This window comes from Diceros bicornis, chromosome X (assembly GCF_020826845.1).
Source record: "Diceros bicornis minor isolate mBicDic1 chromosome X, mDicBic1.mat.cur, whole genome shotgun sequence".
NCBI classification, from domain to species: Eukaryota; Metazoa; Chordata; class Mammalia; order Perissodactyla; family Rhinocerotidae; genus Diceros; species Diceros bicornis.
The window spans coordinates 42,857,868-42,883,613 of record NC_080781.1 but is presented as its reverse complement, the minus strand read 5'-3'; the positions used below and the strand labels follow the sequence as shown (position 1 = coordinate 42,883,613).

Genomic DNA, 25,746 nt, shown 5'->3' with positions numbered 1-25,746 from the left:
GATCCGAACCTGGGCCGCCAGCAGTGGAGCGCGCGCACTTAACCGCTAAGCCACGGGGCCGGCCCTAATTACGATATTTTAAAGATGAAAAAAGAATTACAATATTCAGCACCAGCAAGGCTGTGGGGAAATAAGCACTCTTATGCACTCATGCTACAGAAATGCTCTCATATACTTAAAAGATATATCTATATAGAGATATATATATACACACACAAACACATACACACAATGTTGTTCATTGCAGCATTGTTTGTAATAGCAAAAGATTGGAAACAACTGAAATGTGTATCAACAGAAGCTTGTTTAAATAAACTATGGTACAGCTATACCAGGAAATTGTATGCAGCCGTTAAAAAGAGTGATGTTACTGGATAACCAAATAATAGATGAGGGGAATTCTCATTTTATAAATGTACTCCAGATAATAAAAACCCAATTATAAAAAGGGGGAAATATTTGAAAAGACACTTCATCAAAGAGGATACAAGGTTGGCAAATAAGCACGTGAAATGACGTTCAACATAAGCCATTAGGGAATTTAAATTAAAACCATGATGAGATAACACTACATACCTATTAGAATGGCTCAACTAAAAATTACTGAAAACACCAAGAGCTGTTGAAGATGCAGAACAAGTATAGCTATCAGACATAGCTAGTTCCGATGCAAAATGGTACAGCCACTCCAGAGAATGCTTCTGCAGTTTCTTATAAAGTTCAACATACATTTTCCACATGACTCAGTGATCCCACTCCAGGGTATACTACTCAGCAAGAAAAAAGAATGAACTACTTGGATGAATCTCCAAAGCATTAAGCTGAGTGAATGAAGTCAGTTTCAAATGGTGACATACTACGTGACTCCACGTATTTAACATTCTCGAAAAGGAAAAACTGTAGGGACAGAGAGTAGACCAGTGGTTACCAGGGTTTGGGAGTGAGGGAGGTCTGAAAATGGATAGCAAAAGGGAATTCTTTGGAGTGTTGAACTGTTCTGTATCCTGTCAGTGGTGGTGGGTACAAGAATCTGCATGTGCATGTGCAAGAATCATATGCTTGTGTTAAATCTCATAGGACTGTGCGCCAGAAAATAAACGAATTTAACTGCATGTACATTAAAAATAAATTTTAAAAAGATAAATTATTTTCAGCAGTAATGATACCTTCTATTTCTCCATCTAAGGGAGGAACATCGTCTCTCATGGAGAAATCCATAGCTGTCCCTGGTATGTCCATCAAGTCTTCATCACTGGAGCTGCTCCGGAAGCTATTGAAACTCCCCTGCTGAAAGCCTCTGTTATCCATGGCTCCTGCACAAAAAAAACCCAGGAAGCTTATTACGATGACTTCCAAGCCCCTTACCACTTATTATTTTTTTATTGTGGTAAATACACATAAAATTTACCATTTGAGCCATTTTAAACTAGACAATTCAGTAGCATTAAGTACATTTACAATGTTGTGCAATCATCATCACTACCATTTTCAGAAATTTTTCATCATCCCAAACAGAAACTCTGTACTCAGTAAACATAATTTCCTATCCCCCACTCTAGTCCCTTATAATCTCTATTCTCTTTCTATCTCTATGGTTTGCCAATTCTGGATATTTCATATAAATGTAATCATGCAATATGTGGCCTTTTGTGTCTGGCTTCTTTTACTTCCCATAATGTTTTCAAGGCTCATCCATGTTATAGCACACATCAGTACTCATTCCTTTTTAGGACTAAATAATACCCATTGTATGAATATACCACATTTTGTTTATCCATTCATCACTTGATGGACGTTTGGGTAGTTTTCACCTTTTGGATTATCACTTATTCTCATGTCTTCTTTCATGCTCTTACTTTCACAATATAGACATGCAAACTACTCAGTATATTCAGTTACCCTTCAGATGTAATGTACCTCTACCCTTACCATGTAGTTGACAGCACTTTTTTGAGAACCATGCAAATGAGAAAACCAAATGAGGACATGTATACAAAACTCATGGGAGTTCACAAGTAATCAATTGATGTAAATGCTAGACATCAGTATTGAGAAACGTTTTAGCCATTTGAGAGTGGAGAAACATTATCTTAAGCCTCTAACTCTCCCAGAGCTCCTAACACAATGTAGATGCACAGAAATACCGGGAAAAAGAGGCACACCGTGCCATTCAATGTTGCTCTCTACTCAAGAATTTAATATTAAAGATGAAATATTTTCTACATCCCAAGTGTGAATCTTCGGATTATAAATTAAAACTCAAAAAATCTTAGTATTTGATTTAAAAAAAAATAGCATTGTAGCCAACCTTACCTTATCCAGCCCTGCCCTCCCCCAATTTTTTTGATGAAATCTTTTTTTTGTGTGTGAAGCTGATTAGCCCTGAGCTAACATCTGTCGCCAATCCTCCTCTTTTTGCTAAGGAAGATTGGCCCTGAGCTAACGTCTGTGCCCATCTTCCTCTGTTTTTATGTGGGACACCTGCCATGGCATGGCTTGATGAGCGGTGTGTAGGTTTACGACCGGGGATCCAAACCTGCGATCCCAGGCCACCGAAGTGGAATGTGCGAACTTAACCACTACGCCACTGGGCAGGCCCCTGATGAAATCTTGATTGAGAATCATAGTCAGCAAAGTGTTATTGGATTAGGCAAATAATATTCGTTTTGAAGTATTCCAAATCTTTTAAGAATCTTCTTACTCTAGGTTATCAGAATTACATGTGATGAATGTGGTAAACACCAAACAGGATAAATTAAGCAATAGGTCTGAAAAATTGGAATCATAGCAGATAAATTAAATATTTTAAACACTGAGCATAAAGGAAAAAGAACATTTACTAGGTACTTATCAATTTTCAGGCACTGGTCTATGTGCTTAAAATGAACTCTTTGACTTAATTTTTCTAACATTCCCATGCTGTGGCATTATCACTGCTAGTGCAGATGAGGAAACTGAAGCTCAGAGAAGCTAACTTGCCCAGTCAGTGTTAAAAAAAAATTAAGCTCCAAATCATGTATTCAGTTTCACAACACTTCACTTGTAATAAAAAGACCAGCCTGACTGAAGTGTGAGGGACATTTATGAACCACCTACTATGTACAAATCATTGTGGGATAGAGAGATAGATACAGAAACGATGCTGGGGGGCCAGCCCTGGTGGCCTAGTGGTTAAGTTTGGCACACTCCGCTTCAGTGGCCTGGGTTTGGTTCCCAGGTGCAGACCTACACCACTCCTCAGTGGCTATGCTGTGGTGGCAGCTCACCTATAAAATAGAGGAAGGTTAGCACAGATGTTAACTCAGGGCAAATCTTCCTTAGCAAAAAAGAGGAAGATTGTCAATGGATGTTAGCTCAGGGCCAATCTTCCTCACGAAAAAAAAAAAGTGATGCTGGGTAGGGCCAGATGAGATGAATAGGAGGCAAAGATTTGGGAGTTATCAACATCAAGGTGATGGTTGAAACCAAGAGAACAGATATTCCAAGGGAAACCTGCTATTCACTTATGGATAAGGATGAATATAAATTTTAAAAAAATGCATTCTCAATATCCTGCTTTAGCACGCACAAATAGCTTGAACTCTGTACAGATGTGAACCTAAACAAAAGGTTTCCCTGGAACATTATCATGCTTACATAGTGACATATGGTCAAGTAGGGAAGATAGAGTCATTTACTCAGTACTAGTATGTACAAAATTATTGATCATAAAACCATTTCCTCACCTACAAAAACTCTAACCTTGCTATGTGGATCGAATGGGCTGCTAGCCAATCCTTCATCCTCGCTGGACTTTTCCCCCTGCTCTCTCCTGGTTCCTTCACTCCCCTTCTCCGAGTACTCCCGCAACAATGCACTTACATGGAATTCTCTGTCTCAGTTGCCGCTTCTAGGGAACCTGAGCTACCACAGGATCCTTGGCAGTTTTTCCTATTACTAATAAGATATAGGAAATCCTGAATCTCTCTGTCTTCCCTCCTATCATCCAGGAAGAAGTGCCTTTACTCTTTATTTATTATTTCTTATTTACAAACAAAAAATAGCCCCTCCATCTTGTTCGGGATCTGACTGAGATAATAGATCCTTCCTCACCTTACTCTGATTTACTTTATTTTAACCTTTAAGGATACCTACTATCTCCAGCTCTCATCTCCACCTCAAGCTCCAGTCCTGAAGTCCCAAGAACTCCACTTGACACTTCTGTTACTACATCAAACTCAACTGGATGAAAATGAAAAAACAGTGGAAATTACATTAATCTAAATACAAATAATAAAATCTAAACAAGGAACGTTCCCTGCCCCCACCCTCCACATCAACTTTCCTTTTTAAATGCAGGTGGCATCAGAGTCAATATTGCAGTTAATATTTGTCTAACTCCAGGATTTACTACATTCAACGAACCTGCAAAAAGCACTCAATCTCAAGAGTAGGTATTCCAGGTTTCTAGAAATCTTAGCTGAAAACAGACACCATTTTAGCTGACGAGAAGAACCGAGGCTAACAGGGTAGTACAATTCAAGAGGTTTTCTTTCCATTTAAAATTTTTAAATGCCCATGAATTCCATTAAGTGACTAGCACTGAAAGAAAGCAAGAAAATCTGCAAAATGATGCAGAATCCTTTCCTTCTCTCTCCACTGGTCATGTGTTTCATTCAGGAAATGATTTAAAATATAAAGTTCCAGCAACTCTACGTTAGCCACACAAATTATAGGAAGAAAAGTATGGAAGTCCAGAAATAATTTATGTTTGGCTTTGGAATATGTCCTGTAGTCATATTTTAAGATGGGTGTACCTATTGTTCTGGGAATTCATTAAAACAAAATAATGACGCCACAAGATGAAGACTCAACAAAGGGGAAGATGGAAAACTTTTAAGTTTCCCCATGGGGACTTTATGAACTCCTTCCTGTAACCCAGTGACACAGAACAATCCAGCTAAATTGAGCTGTCTCATTCCAAACAGTTCCTGAAGCAGCTATCTGGTTTACTGTTTGGGTTTTAACGTGCTTCCTTAATAAGTACATAGAAATAAAGGGTCAACTAAAGAAAATTAGAAGCAGCAACTAAATCAAGTAAAACAGATGCCATAAACAATAGTTCAATAAAAGAAATAAATACAATCAGTAAAACTCAAAGTGATATTTGCCCATGGATAATCCATTCTGCTAGTCTTTGGGTTTATTTTGCAGATATAAAAAAGTTCAAGAGAAAAAGTTAAAGCAGCAGAATAATGAGAAAATAAAGTTCCTTAAAGTTGAGATTTGAACCCACACCTAGTTGAACTCCAAGCCCAATACTCTTTTCATAACACTTTGGGGCTTCACTATGACATGTCAGTCCAGAGAATGGCACATCTGGATAAATTAAATCTCTAGATGGCCACAAGCCTGAGATCAGTTAGAATTTAGGGTAGGCTAGGAACAAAGTAAGGGGATTTGATTTATTTTCCCAACTAGTGGATTACATATAGGGCTTCATGCAATGAAGGGCTAGGGAGGACGGCAATCAGGGAAAAATGTTGTTTGGTTGATATTTTTGTTACATAGCTCACATTTTCAATGCCTTTTGTGACTCTCTTGCTTAAAATCATAAGCTGGTTCTCCATTGCCTTTAGGGTCAAGTTTAAATTTCTTTGCATGGTATTCAGGGCCCTGTCAAATCTAAATTTCATCTGCCCAGATAGACTTACCTCCTGCCACAAATTTGTTATACTCCACATAGGCCATGTACTTTTATGCCTCCATGCCTTTGCTCAGGCCAGATACTCTATCTGGAATCCCATCCAGCCCCCAATCCTCTTTGAAATCTGGTGAAATCTCATTCAATCTATCTAGGGCCAGCTCAAACAGGCTTTTCCCTCAACACTCCCTTTGTTCAGACATCTATGGTGATTGCATAATCTCTTCCACTTGAGTCTTGTGACTATATCCTGTCCTTTTCATTTCTGTTGTCCCAGAAACTCTAGTTTTGTCCAAGAGTAAGTGTTCAATAAATGCTTATTGAGGAGGATTCCAGTGGGGGAGGAAGAGTTAACAGCCAATCACCATATTTTATGGCTGACATTCAATAAATCTATGCCTTGCACTATGAGGGTAGAGAATTAGGGATATAAAAAATATTTGTTACCCTGTCACTGCTCTCAAGGAATTCATAATCTAGCTGGGCAGAAAACTTTCACATAATGCAATTACACAACAGCTAAATGTTAAATTGTTAGAATAAAAGTGCAATTGGCGTTCAGAAAATGGAGGGGAGATTGTAAGCTAGAGAAGGCTTCAGGGAGGAAAGAGGGTATTCCAGGCCCAGGAAACAAAATGGCAAAGGCTTGAGCTGAGAATAAGGCTGGCATTTGTGCTTGACTAGAGGACAGAGTAGGTGAGCAAATGGATGGAGATAGATCATAAAGGATCTGGAAAGCCAATGGTGTCGCTGTGGTTTTTGAGGAACAATATGATAAAAACATAATTTTAGGATGTAAGTGTGGCAGCAGTGGGCTGAAAGAGAGAGAGGAGGAAAGGGCTAGGAAGGCAGTTTGCTACTTCCAGTTTCACTGTAGGTGATTTGAGATGGAGGAGGAAGTGGGGGAAGGGGAGGACGAGTGCATATTCCCAACAGTTGTACTGAAAGAGCCAGGTAGGGATGGGGTGGGATGGTGATAGCTTGTGGTATGGCATACTGGCATCTTGTTTTACTAGTGACAGTGACACGTGTTGGTTCAAATAAATTAATACTTCCATCTCAACTAGCCCAATTGGCAAAAAGAAATGTATAAACCAATGGGTGGGCTGACACACATGACCCTTCAAATGAAAATATAACATATATCACATACTCCAATGCTAACAAGCACAAAGAAACAATGAACTTTTCTATTTCTTGTTTTTGCTCCACAAAAATAACTGTTGACCTGCACATGGCATTCTGTGCAATATATGCCAGATACTGCAAATGTAGAAAAGGGAGAATGCAAGAGGAAGAAAGGGTTAAAGAGGGGCATTATACAATTTACAAAGATACAAGTATTATCATATCATTAAAAATAAAACATTAACACAATCCTTAGTATAACATTGAAGGTGATAAAAACTGGCATATACATAAAATCACCTTTTGTCTACCCACTAAACTTTGAGCTACTTGAGGGCAGAGTGACTTAAATCTGTGTTCCCTAGTGCCTAACACAAAGACAGAGCTCAGTAAATAATCTAGTTTATATTCCAATTCCAGTTTTAGTTACTTTATTTTGAGAAGCAGAAATGAAACGTAAATATTGGAGAGTAATCTCTGAGATGCCATAAAAGGTGCTTATTTCGAAGGTTTGGGACAATCCTTAACCCAAGGCACCTTCTCTACCTGTGGGAATTGCGGGTAAAAAGTCCCAGAAAGAAATAATAGTGCTTCTTCTCACAGCGCGGTCTTTCTCTAGGAGTCATCCTCACAGCTGAGGAGGGGTTATGAGAGAAGACAGGACTCAGAGCAGGCAGTACCAGAGCAGCAGCTCTCAAACTTTTTGGTCTCAGGATCCCTTTAGTCTTCAAAATTATTGAGGAGCCTAAAGAGTTTTTGTTTATATGGGTTCTATCTATAGATATTTATTGAATCAGAAATTAAAACCCAAAAATGTGTAAAATAAATATTTATTAATGTATTTAAATACAACAATACTCAACCCACTACAAGTTAACATTAACATTTTTTGAAAAAAATCTATATTTTCTAAAATAAAAAAAATTGAGAGGTGTTTTGCAAATCTTTTTAACATCTGCCTTAATAGAGGACAGCTGGATTCTGCTTCACATATTCCATTAGCTGTGAAAGCAATGACATCATCATCTGTCACATAGCCTCTAGAAATCTCCACTGTATATTCATGAGAAAATGAGAGTGAAAAAGGCAAATAATGTCTTAATATTAATATGAAAATAGTTTTGACCTTATAGACACCCCTAAAAGGGTCTCAGGAACCCCCAGACTGCTCTTTGAGAATTGTTGAAGTAGAGAAAGAACACAGACCGGAGAAACTGTACTTGGGCAACACTCATGATTGGTGAGAAGGTAAAACAGGACAAATCAGTCAGAAGATACTGTTGATGGCTGTGAAAGTGAAGCTAATGACAAACTAATATTTCCTATAAATTTTTTTCTGAAGGAGTAATAGATATATAAAGAGATTGTTCAAATCTTTAAAATTAGATCCCCATAGATGAACAGGCAAAAGATATTAGTAGATAGTTCATTAGAGAAAAGGAAAAAAAGGGCTTTAAAATTTCAGAAAAATTGAAATTAAAAAATAATATCCTATTTTTAAAACTAGACTATCAGTGGTGAGCACGATGCAGTCTACACAGAAACTGACATATAATAATGTACAACTGAAATTATACAATGTTATAAACCAATATGACCACAATAAAAAAAAATACTATGCTATCTTTCCTTAGCAAATCAGCTTTTCTTTGATTTTATCTTAGAGATTTTCCAAATATAATAACACCGTGTTATAGAGGCTTTCAAGAGAGTAATAAACAAGATGGCTATAGAAGTGCCCTGAGGTTCAAGGACAAGGGTCTCCCAAGCCTGACAAAGACAACACTAGAAATTTATAGATCACTTTCACTTTGGAATATATGAGTAAAACTCCTAAATAAACTTTAACAAACTGAATATAGCATCACATTAAAAGATTTTCCTGCTATAAATAGGAGGGCTTATTTCAAGAACACAAGACTGGTATCACAAGGGAAACTATCAACATAATTTGCCAGACTAACAGATAAAATTTTAAAACTGATAATTACCTTGACAGATGTCAAGAATGGATTTTTAAAATTTATATTTATTCTGGATTAAAATTTTTTAAATATTCCAGGTGAAAGATTTCTTTCTTGACATAATATAGAATACTTAAGTTAAAAACAAGTAGCAAAATATCATTCTCCTTACTACAGGAAGGCAATGATGCCTCCTGTTGCCAATGATATTTAATATGGTACAAGAAAAACTCTTAAGAGGAAAAAAATGAAGGATGTATATATATAGGAAAGGAAGAAATATGATATTCTGATGTTTTGATTGTATGAATGCATTATCTATATAACCCTAAAATATTAACTAAAAATAATAGGGTAATAAATGAATTCAGAAATTATAAAATATAGAAAAAACAACTGCATTCCTATGTCCTACCATAGAACTAGAAAATACAATAATTTCCTTATGATAGAGACATAAATTCAAAACACAGTATAACTTTAAAATTTATAAAAGCCAAATAAGAGGAAAAAAAGGAAGACATAAGTCAACAAAGATGTGTCATGCTCTTGGATGTATCAGGTTCTTGGAAAATCTAAATATAGCAAGAATGAAACAGATCCTAATTTGAATTATACTACATTTATATATTAATCTAAAGTCCCTATGGAACCCTTTATGTAAGTTAAAAGATTGATAGTGAAATTCACCTAGAAGAATAAGTAGGCAAGGACACTAGAGTATGTATTTTCTTTTTTTTTTTTTTTTGAGGAAGATCAGCCCTGAGCTAACATCTGATGCCAATCTTCCTCTTTTTTTGCCAAGGAAGATTGGCCCTGGGCTAACATCCATGCCCATCTTTCTCTACTTTATATGGGATGCTGCCACAGCATGGCCTGACAAGCGGTGCCTCGGTGCACGCCCGGGATCCAAACCTGTGAACCCTCGGGCCGCCGAAGCAGAGCGCACGCACTTAATTGCTGCGCCACCAGGCCAGCCCCTAGTGTATGTATTTTCTTAAATGTAAATATGGCAAACTTATCCCGTCAGATTTTAATCTTCTACAAAGAAACAATCATCAAAACCTTCTGGCATTGGATTAAGAATAGCGATTCTGGCAATGGATACAAACTATTACAAGAACTTAATAGTTGATAAACCAGAAGCAACACAAATATAAGGAAAGAATCACTTTTTAGTAAATAGTTGAAAGACTGCTAGATATCAAAATGGAAAACAATATAGAATTAGAGCATATACCACACTGTAATAAATTCCTGACAGGTTTTTTAAAAGTTGATTTTATAATTTTTATTTATTTATTTATTTATTTTCCCCCAAAGCCCCAGTAGATAGTTGTACGTCTTAGCAGCACGTCCTTCCAGTTGCTGTATGTGGGACGCGGCCCCAGCATGGCCGGAGAAGCGGTGTGTCGGTGTGCGCCCGGGATCCGAACCCGGGCCGCCAGCAGCTGAGTGCGCTCACTTAACCACTAAGCCATGGGGCCGGCCCACGATTTTAAAAAGAACACAGAATAGTATATTTATCCCAGATGTGGAGAATAGACAAAATTACTTCTGACTATGGCAAGAGATAAAATGGATTAATTCATATATATTAAATTAAATAACTTTTTGCATCAGGGAATGTATGCAATGAAATGAAGTGAAAGGAACAGAAAGGGAACACATCCATGTTATCACGGATAAAGGTAATAGAAAAGATGAATGTAAACATCCAAGTAAAAATCAAAGGACTTCTGGTTTCTGGTCGAGTATGCAAGGAGCTTGGAAGTCATCACTCTCATCCTCAGAATGAGAAAAAAAGTTGAACAAACTGAAAATCAACAAGTCTTCTTAGATCCTTCAGAGAACTGAGGTCACCAGGCAAACTGTTGCCCCCAAAATTGGAGAGAAAGACAGACAGATTCAGAGAATCACAGTTTACACGAGCAGAAACCTCCGTGGGAACCAGTACCAGGGTAGGAGAACCTAAATTGTAATTGAAGAATAGCTGGAGGCTCAGTGTAGACAAGTTTGAGAGTTAAAAACTCAGGGCACCCAGTCTTAGGGGGACCCCACACTTCCATAAGTTTTCCCTCCAGGAGCTCTACTAGATTGTCACAGTGAAGATCAGAGAAAAATCCTCTTGTGCTTCCAGCCAGGGGAGGGGAAATGTAGCCATTTTGCAATACAACCAGAACATTCTGTTATTCTCAACAAGGCCTATCCTCAAGAGAAACTATTTTACCAGAGCCTAACCAACTTAGGGGAAAGGAAAATTCAACTCTAGCTCCCTCTAGCCTTCCTGTCTCACATAATGGGCAAAAACCTAAAACAAATCTGGGAAACACTTGTAAAGTTCACAACTAAGGGGTATAGGCTCACTAAAAGACTGAAACCTAATCATAGGACTATAGAACACTTCCCCTTCCCACACACCTTACTACCACATCAACAGGGCTCCTGAATAACAATAGGGGAATACAACTGAAAGAACTGCATGTCTTAAACCTTATTTAACAAGTCATCTCTAGGAAAACCCAAATACACAAGAGAGACAAAGTCAAAGACACTAGGGGAAATGTAAGCCTCTGACACATACAACTACAGCAAACAGTAAATACAGCCTAACCTCTACCCAAATAAACATAAAACCTCACACTAAAGGCCTATTTACCTCAGTTACTTTTACCAGTATATCACATACAACTTTCAACAAAAAATTACAAGGAATCCTAAAAGACAAAAGAACACAGCATGAAGACACAGAGCAAGCATCAGAACTAGAGTCAAATAAGAAAGGTAGGTTGGAATTATCAGAACAGCAATTTAAAATAACTATGATTAATATGCTAAGGGCCCTAATGGAAAAAGGTGGACAACATGCAAAAACAGATGGGTAATGTAAGCAGAGAGATTGGAAACTCTAAGAAAAAATCAAGAGGAAATGCTAGAGATAAAAAACACTGTAACAGAAATGAAGAATATCTTTCCTGAGCTCATCAATAGACTGGACACAGCAGAGGAAAAGAATCAGCAAGCTTGAAGAAATGTTAATAGAAACTTCCAAAACTGAAATGCAAAGAGAAAAAAAGAATGAAAAAGTGAACAGAATATCAAAAACTGTGGGACAATTATAAAAGGTATAACATATACATAATGAGAATACCAGAAGGAGAAGAAAGAAAGAAACAGAAGAAATATCTGAAGTAATAATGATTGAGAATTTCTTAAAATTAATGACAGTCACCAAACCACAGGTCCAGGAAGCTCAGAGAATACTAAGGAGGATAAATACCAAAAAAAATCTACATTTAGGCACATCATATCCAAATTGCAGAAAATCAAAGACAAAGAGAAAATCTTGAAAGTAGTCCGAGGAAAAAACACCTCACCTACAGAGGAGCAAGGATCAGAATTACATCAGACTTCTCTTCAGAAACCATGCAAGCAACAAGGTAGAAGAGTGAAATATACAAAGTGCTGAAAAGAACCACCAATCCAGAATTCTGAATTCAGAGAAATTATCCTTCAAAACTGAAGGAAAAATGAATATTTTTCTCAGAGAAATAAAAATTGAGGGAATTTTGTTGCCACTAGATTTGCCTTGCAAGAAATGTTAAAAGGAATTCTTCAGAAAGAAGAAAATAATACAGGTCAGAAACTCAGGTCTACATAAAGAAAGGAAAAATGCTAAAGAAGGAATAAATGAAGGTAACATATTTTGTTTTATTCTTAATTGATCTAACCAATAACAGTTTGCTCAAAATAATAATGGCATTAATGTTTTCAGTGATGATAGCTTATAAATAAGTGAAATAAAAAAGAGCAATGTTATAAGGGACAGGAGACAGGAAGTGGGAATACTCTGTTATAGGGTACTTGCATTACCCATGAAGTAGTATTGCGTTATTTGAAAGACTTGAATTAGTTGTAAATGTATATTGTAAACACAGGGCAACCACTGGAGAAAAAAAAAAAACTTTAAAAAAAGAAGTATAATTTATATGCCAAGAAAGGAGGAAAAATGGAAACTGTTCATACAAAATCATACAAAATGCTCAATTAAAACCAGAGAAGGCAGAAAAAGAATGGAAAACAAAATAAGAAAAAAGAACAAGGGCAAGGAATAGGAAACAGTAACAAGTATGGCAGATATAAACCAAACCACATCAGTAATCTCTTTAAATGTCAATGGTCTAAATAGACCAATTAAAAGACAGAGACTGTCAGAGTAAAAATACAATATCCAACTATGTTGTCTATAAGACACTTACTTTAAATACAAAGACTCAAGATAGATTAAAAGCAAGGAGACGGATAAAGATATAACATGCTAACACTAATCAAAAGGAAGCTGGAGTAGCTATATTAATTTCAGACAAAGCAGACTTCAGAGCAAGGAAAATTATCAGGGATAAAGAGGGGCATTACATAATGATTAAGGGGTCATTTCTCAAAGGAGCCATACAATCCTTAATTTATATGTGCCTAACAACAGAGTGTAAAAATACATGAGGCAAAAACTGATAGAATGGCAAAGAGAAATGAGTTCATCTTGGAGACTTCAATACCCCTCTATTGGAAATAGACAGATCCAGCAGATCTGTAAAATCCAGATCCAGAAAATCAGTAAAGACAGAGTTGAACTAAACAGCATCATCAATCAACTGGATCTAATTGACATCTGTAGAATTCTTCATCTAACAACAGCAGAATACACATTCTTCTCAAGCTCACACAGAATATTCACTAAGATAGATGACATTCTGGGCCATGAAATACACTTTAACAAATTTTTAAAAAAGGAAGTCATACAAAGTCTGCTCTCAGATCACAATGGAATTAAACTAGAAGTCAATAACAGAAAGGTAACTGAAAAAAGCCTAAATAATTGAAGATTAAATAACACACTTCTAAATAACACATGGGTCAAAGAAAAAGTCTCAAGAGAAATTTAAAAACATTTTGAACTAAATAAAAATGAAAAAAATTTATCAAAATTTGTAGGATGCAGCAAAACCAGTGCTTAGAAGAAAATTTATAGAATTGAATATATTAGAAAAGAAGCATATATTAGAAAAGAAGATCTAAAATCAACCCTCTAAGCTTCCACCTTAGCAAACTAGAAAAAGAATAGCAAATTAAACCCAAAGTAAGCAGAAGAAAAGAAATAATAAAAATTAGAGCAGAAATTCATCAAACTGAAGACAGGAAATCAATAGAGAAAATCAACAAAACCAAAAGTTGGTACTTTGAAAAGATCAATAAAACTAATAAACCTCTAGCTAAGTTGACTAAGAAAAAAAGAGAGACGATACAAATGACTAATATAAAAAATGAAATAGGGACCATTGCTATTCATCACATGGACATAAAAAAGATAATAAAGGAATATCGTTAACAATTCTATGCTCACAATTTTGATAACCTAGATGAAACAGACCAATTCCTTGAAATACACAATCTACCAAAACTCACACAAAGAGAAACAGATGGTGAAAATATGCCTATATTTATCAAAGAAATTGAATCACTAATTAATAACTTTCCAAAACAGAAAGCACTAGACCCAGATGTGATCAGTGGTGAGTTCTACCACACATTTAAAGAAGAAATTATATCAATTCTCTACAATCTCTTTCAAAAAATAGAAGCAGATGGAATACTTCCTAACCCATTCTATAAGGCTAGCATTATTTTAATACCAAAACAAGACAAAGAAATTGCAAGAACGGAAAACTACAGATGAATATCTCTCATGAACATAGTTGCAAAAATCCTCAACAAAATACTAGCAGATCAAATCCAACTATGTGTAAAAAGAATTATAGATCGGGGCCGGCCCTGTGGCCTAGTGGTTAAGTTTGGCATGCTCCACTTTGGTGGCCCAGGTTCGTGGGTTCAGATCCTGGGCGTGGACCTACACCACTCATCAAGCCATGCTGTGGTGGCGATCCACATACAAAATAGAGGAAGATTGGCAGAGATGTTAACTCAGGGCTAATCTTCCTCAAGCAAAAAAAAGAGGAAGGTTGGCAATGGATGTTAGCTCAGGGCTAATCTTCCTCAGGCAAAAGTAAATAAATAAATAAAATTAAAAAAATAAAAAAACAATTATATACAAGCGTGATTTATTTCAGGTATGCAAAGCAGGTCCAAAATTTGAAAATCAATTAATGTAATGAAAGGCTAAAGAAGAAAAATCATATGAACATATCAATCGATACAAAAAAAAAAGGATTTGACAAAATCCAACATCCATCATTGACAAACATCTCTCAGCAAACTAGAAATGGAGGGGAACCTCCTGGACTTGATAAAGAACATTTACAAAAACCTAGCTAGTATCATACTTAATGGTGAGAAACTAGATGCTTTCCTGCTAAGATCATAAACAAGACAAGAATGCCTGCACTCATCACTCCTATTCAGCATTGTACTGGAAGTCCTACCTAATGCAATAAAACAAGAAAAGGAAACAAAAAGTATATAGATTGGGAAGGAAGAAATAAAACTGTCTTTGTTCACAGATTACATGATTGTCTACGTAGAAAATCCCAAAGAATCAACAAAAAAATTCCTGGAACTAACAACCAACTATAGCAAGGTTGCAGGATACAAGGTCAAGATACAAAAGTCAACTGCTTTCTGACGTATCAGCAATGAACAACTGAAATTTGAAACTAAAAACACAACGTTGGCGCCGGCCTGGTGGCGCAAGCAGTTGAGTGCGCCAGCTCCGCTGCTGCAGCCTGGGGTTCGCTGGTTCAGATCCCGGGCGCACCGATGCACCGCTTGTCAAGCCATGTTGTGGTGGCGTCCCATATAAAGTGGAGGAAGATGGGCGTGATATTAGCTCAGGGCCAGTCTTCCTCAGCAAAAAGAGGAGGATTGGCAGAGGTTAGCTCAGGGCCGATCTTCCTCACAAAAATAAAATAAAAACACAACGTCATTTACATTAGCACCAAAAAATGAAATAATTAGTTATAAATCTAACAAAATATGTACAAGATCTATATGAGGAAAACTATAAAACTCTGATGAAAGACATTAAAGAAGATCTAAATAAATGGAGATATGTTCCATGCACATGGATAGGAAGACTCAATATTGTCAAGATATCAGTTCCTCCCAACTTGATCTATAGATTCAATGCAATCTCAATTACAATCCCAGCAACCTATTTTGTGGACATAGAGAAACTGATTCTAAAGTTTATATGGAGAGGCAAAACATCCAGAATAGTCAACACAGGAGAAGGAGAAGAACGAAGTTGGAGCACTGACATTACCTGACTTCAAGACTTACTATAAAACTATAGCATGGGGCAGGCCCTGTGGCGTAGTGGTTAAGTGCCCATGCTCCGCTGCTGGCGGCCCAGGTTCGGATCCCCGGAGCACACCGAGCACCGCTTGTCAGGCCACGGTGTGGCGGCATCCCATACAAAGTGGAGGAAGATAGGCACGGATGTTAGCCCAGGGCCAGTCTTCCTCAGCAAAAAAAAGAGGAGGATTGGCAGATGTTAGCACAGGGCTGATCTCACAAAAAAAAAAAAAAAAAAAAGAGAACAGACAAATAGATCCATGGAACAGAGTAGAGAACCTGGAAATAGACACACACAAATACAGTTAACTGATCTTTGGCATAGGAGCAAAGGCAATTCAATGGAGAAAGGACAGCCTTTTCAACAATTGGTTCTGGAACAACTGGACATCTTCATGCAAAAAAAAAAATGAATCTATGGGGCCGGCCCGGTGGTGCAAGCGGTTAAGTGCATGCGGTCTGCTGCGGCAGCCCGGGGTTCGCCGGTTCAGATCCCGGGCGCGCACTGACGCACCATCTGGCAAGCCATGCTGTGGTGGCATCCCATATAAAGTGGAGGAAGATGGGCATGGATGTTAGCCCAGGGCCAGTCTTCCTCAGCAAAAAAGAGGAGGATTGGCAGATGTTAGCTCAGGGCCGATCTTCCTCACACACACAAAAACAGAATCTAGACACAGATCTTCAATTTTCACAAAAATTAACTCAAAATGGATCATAGATCTAAATGTAAAATGCAAAACTATAAAACTTCTAGGAGATAACATAAAGAAAATCTGGATGACCTTGAGTTTTGCAATGACTTTGTAGATATAACACCAAAAGTATGATCTATGAAAGAAAAAATTGATAAATTGGACTTTATTAAACTTAAAAACTTCTTCTCTGCAAAATCCACTGCCACTAAAATGAAAAAACAAGTCACATACTGAGAGAAATATTTGCAAAAGACATATCTGATAAGGGGCTGATATCCAAAATATACAAAGAAATCTTACAATTCAACAACAAGAAAATGAACAACCCAATTAAAAAATAGGCAAAAGATATGAACGTAACCAAGAAGATACACAGATTGCAAATAAGCATATGAAGAGATGTTCAACATCATGTGTAATTAGGGAATTGCAATTTAAAACAATGAGATACCACTATATAGCTAGCAGAATGGCTAAAATCCAAAACACTGACAACACCAAATGCTGGTGAGGATGCGTAGCAATAGGAACTCTCATTCATCGCTGGTGGGAATGCGAATGGTACAGCCACTTTGGAAGATAGTTTGGCAGAAACACACTCTTACTATACAATCCAGAAATCACACTCCTTGGTATTTACCCAAATGATCCGAAAATTTATGTCCACACTAAAACCTGCACACAGATGCTTAGAGCACTTTTACTCATAATTGCCAAAAGTTGAAGGAAACCAAGATGTCCTTCGGTAGGTGAATGGATAGACAAAATGTGGTACATCCAGATGGAATATTATTTAGTGATAAAAAGAAATGAGCTATCAAGCCATGAAAAGATATGGAGGAGTCTTAAATGAAGTAAAAGAAGCCACTCTGAAAAGGCTACATACTATATGATTTAAACAATATGACATTCTGGAAAAGGCAAAACTACAGAGTCAGTAAAAGGATCAGTTGTTGCCTGGGGTTGGGAGGGGGAGGGAGAGAGGGATGAATAGGTGGAGCACAGAGGATTTTTAGGGCAGTGAAACTACTCTGTATGATACTAGAACGTCATTATACATTTGTGCAAACCCATTGAATGTACAACACAAAGAGGGAAGCCTAATGTAAACCATGGACTTTAGTAAATAATAATGTATCAATATTGGCCCATCAACTGTAACAAGTGTACTACACTAACTGCAAGATGTTACTAGTAACAGAAACTGGGGTTGGAGAATATATGGTAATTCTCTGCACTTTCTGCTCAATTTTTCTGTAAACCTAAAACTGCTCAAAAAAAAAAAATAAGTCTATTAAGCTAAAAAAAAAATCAAAGGAGACTGAAAGGGCAGTTTACACATAAGGAAATTTTGACTCTAAAAACCATCCCATGGAACGCAGAAATCTCTATTAAAGTTATCTAAACCAGTGATTCTCCAAGTTCAATGTGCATCAGAATCCTCCGGAGGGCTTGTTAAAACACAGATCACTGCCCTCACCGCCCCACCCCCCGACTTTCTGATTCCCTAGGTCTGAGGTGGGGCCTGACAATTTATATTTCTAACAAGGTCCCAGGAAATGCTGATGCTGCTGGCCCTGTGCATCAAGAGAGATATAAAGTCTGAGAAAAATAAGAGCAAGGCTGAGTAGTAAGCAAAATGGGATTTTAGAGTATACAATAGTTAACGGGCACATACTAAACAAGCCGAGTCTTTCCTGCAGAGTATATTGGGAAAAGTTGGGAGGGAAGGACCAAGTGTCAGAATTTTTAAGTCTCACCTGTCTAAGAACTCAAGAAAGAAGACTGAAATGTGTCTGACTCTTTCTGTCACTGCCTCTCTCTCACCATTTGTGATACTGTATTGCTATGCCGACCTAAAAATCAGAAATCTGTAATGGGCAATGGGCGAAGGCACTAAGAAAGGTAGGAATGACTAGATCAGCCTGGCTGCAGCGGAGAGGAACTACTGGAGAAGACTGCTAAGGCCACAGGAGGGACAGGCTGAAAATGCTGGACTAAATTTGAATTCTCCAACCCCTTCCCCTTTTTCTTAAAGATTTATCCACGCAGTTTAATTCATTGGATTGTCCCCTCATTTCCAGGAGACAAAATGTGCTGTTGATATGCAACTTCGGGCTCTGGGACAATGCTCTTCTGCCTCTCTTTACACCCGAACGTGAAGTTAAAAAGCAGATGGGGAACACATTAAGAGTTTCTAAGAAACTCCTGTATGTGCCCACAAGGCCAAACCCCCGATGCTATTTATTGTGTTCACTGCAGTATTGCTGGCAACCAGCACAGTGGCTGGCACACGGTAAATCCTCCTAAATAATTGCTGAAAAGAATGACTGAATCTGAGGGAAGTAACGTAAAGATCAACAGTCCTCCTGTGTGATCACAATACACACTTTTCTTAGACCCAGGCTTACAGATGGTAGATTCAGAAAGCGTGGCACCTGTGTGCAACGGATATGAGAGAAGGGGCAGATGAGAAGGCTCAAGTACTGGAACAGTGTGTGCGCACACATGTGCAAGCACCTCTACCTGCCTGCAATGACAAGGTCCACCCTGGCATACCACGTGTGTGCATAACAGGTAATGAGGAAATGCACTCTTCGATATGCTTCCAATAGTCTACTAAAAAGAAGACTCACCTTTCTGTGTGTGGGCGGACACAATGATAATAAAGATGTTTATTCTCACACAAACCCACTAGATATAAGGCCACTGCATCCCCAATGCCCAGAAGCCACTCAATAAATATTTATCAAAGAAATAAATGAATGACTGGGAGAGAAGGGTAATCTAAGGGCACTCTGCACTTGTCTGTGTCAGACAAGGCTCACCCTCTTCGAGTCCTTGTACCAGAGCCCTGCACTGAAAGAGCACTCGAGCCCAGATACCAAGGACACAGCAGATGGAGTAAATCCGAACATGGGGCATCTGCATGCCCTAGGTGAGACAGACAGACAGAGAGAAATATAAATAGAGAGACAGACAGTATGTTAATATAAAGATATAGGCTGTTCATTTCCATACTGTGTGGTGTGCATACAAGATCAGCAATGAGGGCCCTCTGCTCTTCGCCCCCTCTCCAATTCAAGAGTCTGTGGTGGCTATCTTAAGAAAGCTCACAGTTCTGCCTGCAAGTCCAGGGAGATAAGGGACAACTTACGAGCTCAAACTCCTACACATCCTGGAGGTGTGAAGCTTCTCCACAAATGTGCATTCTCTCTCTGTCCTCAGAAGGTATGAGGTGAGGGTGCCCTCAGTGGGTAGGGGGAATAGCAAGGCTCACTCTTTGGCACCCCAGCATCTGTGCCTATCTGCACTGTGGATCTAGATGAAGTTCATTCTCCTAAAGGTGCCCACCAGAGAGCATATCTAGTGATTTTCCTGTCTTGTACATCACTGCATCCTCAACACTCAACACAGTGCCTGACACATTGCAAAAACTCCATACACATTCAGGAAGGCAAGAAGGGAGACATAACAGCACTCTGTCCCACCATACGTAGGCAAGGCTTCCTCTCTTTGAAGCCTTGACTGGAGACAATATTAGAGACAGCACTCACACCTAGGTTGAAAGGAAGTGAGGGAGGCCGACGGTGTCCCCTAGCCTGTGTGTGGAAGACAGAAGGGGAATAAAGAAAAAGCTCGCTCTCTAGCACTCAGGGCATTTGAACACATAGACATCATTTGATAAGCAAATTTATTCTAGAACACAGACAAGCCCACCAGACAGAGAGCTCCAAATCCCTAACTATTCTGTTCTCCTGTGCTTCCTCAACAGCCACCAGTCACTCAAAAACTCTTACTGGGAAGGAAGGGAGGGAAGGGAGGGAGGGGAGGGAGGGGTGATGTATAGGCTCTGTCCTTCTTGGTGCTGTCGAGCCCACCCTCTCTGAATCCTTGCCCAGGTGCATTGCATTGAGACAGCACTAGCACCCAGATAGCAAGGATTAGAGAGGGGGAGCAGAGCAGAAGGCTCAGGATGTGCATACCACATGCATGTCTGTGTGAGGGGATAAAGAGAAGCCCAATTCCTGCACCCTGAGCCCATGTATCCACAGGCATTGTCGTGAGGAAGCTGACTCTCCAAGAGTCTGCTAGACAGTAATGCTGGCGTCCCTGACAGGTTAGCGCCCCGTGGCATCCCCAAACAGCAGGAGCTCAGTAAATTTGTTAAATGGATGGACAAAGAAATGCACACATAAATAAGTGACTGAGAGAACAGCAAAACACAGTAAGGGAAGTGTTGTACAGGCTCTGTCCTACACCCAAACCAGGCTCACAATCTCATATCCTTGCACAAGCTCACTGCTCCGATAAGTCAGCACTCATGCCTAGGCTACAAGGATAGGGGAGGGGGAGCAAAAATCACAGTCCAGGTACCTGCACACCATACATGCATTTGAGTGTGTGTGCACAACAAAGAAGTTCACACTTCTGCAGACAACAAAGCCTCTCTCCTGCCTTTCAGTTTTGTGCAGAAATGTGTCTATGTTTGTGTATGTGTGCATGTGCACAAGGGGAACACGGGTATGTATAGGAGAACGAGAAGGCTGGATTCCTGGCACACCCTGCATGCCTGTCTTCCAGCCTGGGGAAGTTCATTCACCCCACACCTCCACTAGACAGAAAGTCCTGTAAAAAGAGACGCTGTCTCTTATTCAGCAGGATAGTCCCAGTACAGTGCATGGTATGTAAAAAGTGATCAATAAATATGTGCTTGCTGATTGAATTGTTTGGCAGAAGGTTCATGATGACAAGGCTCGCCCTCCTGTAATCCATGCACACAGGAGGTGCTTTCAGAATTCACAACTCCGATATGCAATGGGTATAGGAGAAGGAGCAGTTCGTTCTTCTGCACATCTTGTGTGTGTGTGTGTGTGTGTGTGTGTGTGTGTGTGTGTGTGTCTACAGTGTCAAACGCATGCCCTGAAAAGTAACGATAAGGCTCTTCCCTGATAGAGTCTTGGTTGTGAGTTCACTTAACTTCCTATGCTCACCAAGAGTGTGGTTCTGGAGGAGGAGGCGAGAGTAATGAACAGATGTGCTCCCTGCCACAGCTTGCAGGGACACAGCACTGGGAATGTGCATGAGAAATGGGAAGCTCATTCCCTTCCATCCTCTATAGGCTAAGTCCCTTGCTTATCAATGTGTCCCCAGCACTTACACTGAATCAGCGATTCTCAAACTTGAACGAACATCAGAATCAATGGGAAGGCTTGTGAGAATACAGATTGCTGTGGTTAATGATTTAGTAGGTCAGGGGTAGGGCCCAAGAATTTGCATTTCTAACAGGTTTTCAGATGATACTGATGCTGCTGGTCTGGTGATCACACTTTGAGAACCACCACTCTAAACGGACATTAAAGAAATCAAAGAATGGGAGGGGTGATGTAAAGACTCTTTTAAACACGGATGAGATTCCCTCTCTTTGAATTTTTGTACAAGGGCAATGGACTGGGACAGCATTTGTACCCAAGTACCAAGAATGAGAGAGAGGACCTGAATAGAAGGCTCAGGCATCTTCAGATCGTGTGTGTGTGTGTGTGTGTGTGTGTGTACAAGAAACAGCACTCTCCCATTCACAGGTGATTTGCCTATGATTATACAGAGGTGAAATGCTTTTTCTGCAGATGTATGTGTGAGATAAGCAGTAAGTCAGGACCACTTTCCATTCAAGCTCTGGCTGTGGAAGGAGCAAGTAGAAAGCTCACTGCCCTGCACACTGGACGTGGGCAAGAAGATACTGCTAGTGACTCTCAGTATCCCGTGCACACTGTGGATACAGCTCCATGTACGGGGGACCCACCTTCTGTGTTTCTATACCTGCGTGCTGTGTGTGTGTGCAGACGTGTGTGTGTGTGTCTACAGGGAAGGCCCACTTTTCTGCATATAGTGTGTTCACATGTGACTGTACAGAAAGCTCAAGACAAGGATTTCTCCCACCCACAGCACCAGGAAGGAGAGCAGCAGTAGGAAGGCCTCCTTTATTCAGTCTCTATTGACGGGAGGGTTAGGAATGCTCGCTGGCCTGCATGCTTGGGTGGGAGTGGGACAGCACAACAGGCTCCATCCTCTGCCCTCCCTGTAAGTGGGAGTCTCTGCATGCAGGTCCATGTCGCTGGGTGTGTCTGGAGGGTGGGGTGGTGAGAAATCTCGCTCTAGCATAACCTACACATGCTCGTGTTTGCAGACCAGGTAGCAAGGAACATATAGGTCTACTCCATTCTTCTGAACAGTGGCCTATTAGCCCACAGCATCCATGTGTCCTAGTGTGTTTATTAGTCCCCCATGAGAATGTGAGGGTAGCAACCTTGTCTGTTTTGACCCCTGCTACATCCTCTGTGACCGACATAGTACCTGGCATCTAGTAGATACTCAAATATCTGTGGAAGGAAGGGAAAGAAGGAGGGAGAGTTGCTGCACAGGAGCTCTGTCCTTCCAAATGTAGACAACGCCCCTTCCCTTGGAGTCCTTGAACAGGGGCAGTGATTCAAGACAGCACTGGCACCTAGGCTGAACGAAGGAGAGTGATGCAGCCAGTCAGGGGCCCACTCCATGGTACAAGTCTGTGTGTGTACCCAGTCAGGCCCTTCTCCTGCACACAGTGCACTTAAGTGGGACTGTACTGAGGTTTAGAAGGTTCTCCTACACACATCTGTGTGAGACCAGGATGCGGGAGGCATGTCAGGTCCCAATGGGCAGCCCACCTACCCTCAGGATGTGCAGGCATAATGAATGAAAAGAAGTCCATTCTCCAACCTGCAGGGAAGGATCAGATGTGGCTCGTTCTCTTGTGGGCCTGTTGCCCAGCACAGCAGCTGAAATACAGTAGGTACTCAACAGGTAGCTGTAGACAGGAGGGAAGGAGGACGTAGAGGTGCTCTGTCCCATGCGAAGATGATACTCTCCCTCTCGGAATCCTTGCCCAGGTGCATTGCATTCAGAAAGCACTCTCACCCAGGTGGCAAGGATTAGAAAGGGGGAGCCAGAACAGAAGATTCCAGCACTTACATGCCTTGTGTGTGTGTTAACAAGAAGGTTCACTATTTTTGCCCAGTGCATTTACGTAGGATTGAACTAAAGAGAAGGTTCTCCTACACAAATCAGTGTGAGAGCAGGAACGAGAAGTGTCACACTTGTTTGTAAGCTGGGGGTGGGGGATAGATAAGAAGTCCCCTATGTGGCCCACTCACGCTCAGTACATACAGGGGTGGTGGGTGATGGCAAAATCCATTCTCCTCCCTAGACTGTAAGGACCAGGAAGGCAGGGGCCAAATCTGTCTTGTTCACTCTTCTGTGTCCAATGCCCATCACGTGCCTAATAAATATTATTTGAGGAAAGAAAGAATAAACGAGGGCCAGATGGCAGGCAGGCATGCAGCAAACAGCTGAGAGGTGATGTACAGATCCTCTGTCGTTGTCCACGCAGAGGAGGCTCGCCCTCTGGAATCCTTGCCCAGGTGCACTGCATTCAGAAAGCACTCTCACCCAGGGGCAAAGGATGAGAGAGGGAGAGCAGAGCCGAAAACTTGGGCACCTGCACCTTGTATGTGTGTGTATGTGCATATTTAACTCCCATGGTCCCATTCCCGCAAAGCATCACTATATGCATTTAGTAAGATTGATACATCTCTCCAGAGTGTGCAAATGTATTCATCCCCATGCATAAGGTCACACGGCCATTCTTTCTCAGACAGAGCCTCCAATATGTACTGTGAGCAGCATCGTTTTCAGATCATACGCGAGAGTCTGCATATGTTGGCTCTGTGTTTGGGGGTTAATGAGAAGGCTGGGACAATCTGTGTATGCAGGCATGCATGTGCATGCACATGTTGGAGGATGGCACAGTAAAGGGGATGCTTTATTCCCTTCCATTACTCTGCTAAACTATAAGCTCGTTAAGGGCAACAACTGGTTGTGTGAGTATCATCACCCAAGGTATGTTTCCCCATTACAGTATCTGACACACAGTAAGCTGGAATAAAGAGACAGCTCAGGCCCTGACATAGGTGTAAGCCTGTCCATAGGGAATGAAGTCCATTCTCCCATGGTGTCCTCTAGAGAGCCCAGGGAAGAGGACTATGGAACAAGGATCTTGTCTATCTTATTCACCATCTAACACCAAGTGCAGGGGCTGGCACCTCATGGCAAACTCAAATATTTGAAGGAAGGTGGGAAGGTGGAAGAGGTGATGTACAGGTACTCGGTCCTTCTACATGCAGACAAGGCTCAGCCTCTTTGAATCCTTGAATAGGTGTGTTGCACTGAAACAGCACTCACACCTAGGTTCCAAGGATTCGAGAGGGGGAGCAGACAAGAAGACTCAGGCACCTGCCCTTCGCACGTGTGTGTGTGTGTGCAGCTATGACAAAGAGTTTTGTTCTCAAGATACAGTGTCCTTTATGAATGATTGTACAGAGAGGCAGAGAATGTTCTCCTCTGCATAGTTCTGTGTAAGATCAGAGAACATTCAGGATTTTGTGTGTATATTTATGGGTAACAGTGGAAATGAGAAGTCCACTCTGTGGCCTACCCACTCTCAGGGCATGTAGGTGTAATGGCTGATGAGGAATTTCATTCTTCTCCCTTGTCTGTAAGCAACATGAGGGCAGGGACAAGGCGTGTCTTGTTTACTACTGTATGCTCATTGCCCAACTTAGTATCATGTATAGAAGAGGTGATCAATAAATATTTGTGGAATGGACAGAGGAAGATGGAAAGGTGCTCTGTCCTAAATGAAGAGGAAGCTCTCGCTCTCGGAATCCTTGCCCATGTGCATTGCATTCAGACCAACACTCTCACCCAGGTAGCAAGGATTAGAGAGGAGGAGCAGAGCACAAGGCCCTGCATGGGTTTAACAGGAGAACGTTCTCTTTTTCACAGAAGGTGCTTACTTGTGATGATACACAAGCAAAGAGAAGGTTCTTGAGCTTCACATTAAAGATGTCTAGTTGAACACATATTTTTTCTG

General features: G+C 40.1%; 1 protein-coding gene across 2 annotated transcripts in view; it reads right to left on the bottom strand.

The window, feature by feature from the left end:
- Positions 1-25,746, bottom strand: part of CLCN5 (chloride voltage-gated channel 5) — a 144,205-nt gene that overhangs the window by 41,184 nt on the left and 77,275 nt on the right. For both annotated transcript variants that reach the window (XM_058535865.1, XM_058535866.1), the window contains exon 3: positions 1,167-1,313. In XM_058535865.1, coding sequence (XP_058391848.1) covers positions 1,167-1,313 — 147 coding nt within the window. The remainder of the gene's footprint in view (positions 1-1,166; positions 1,314-25,746) is intronic.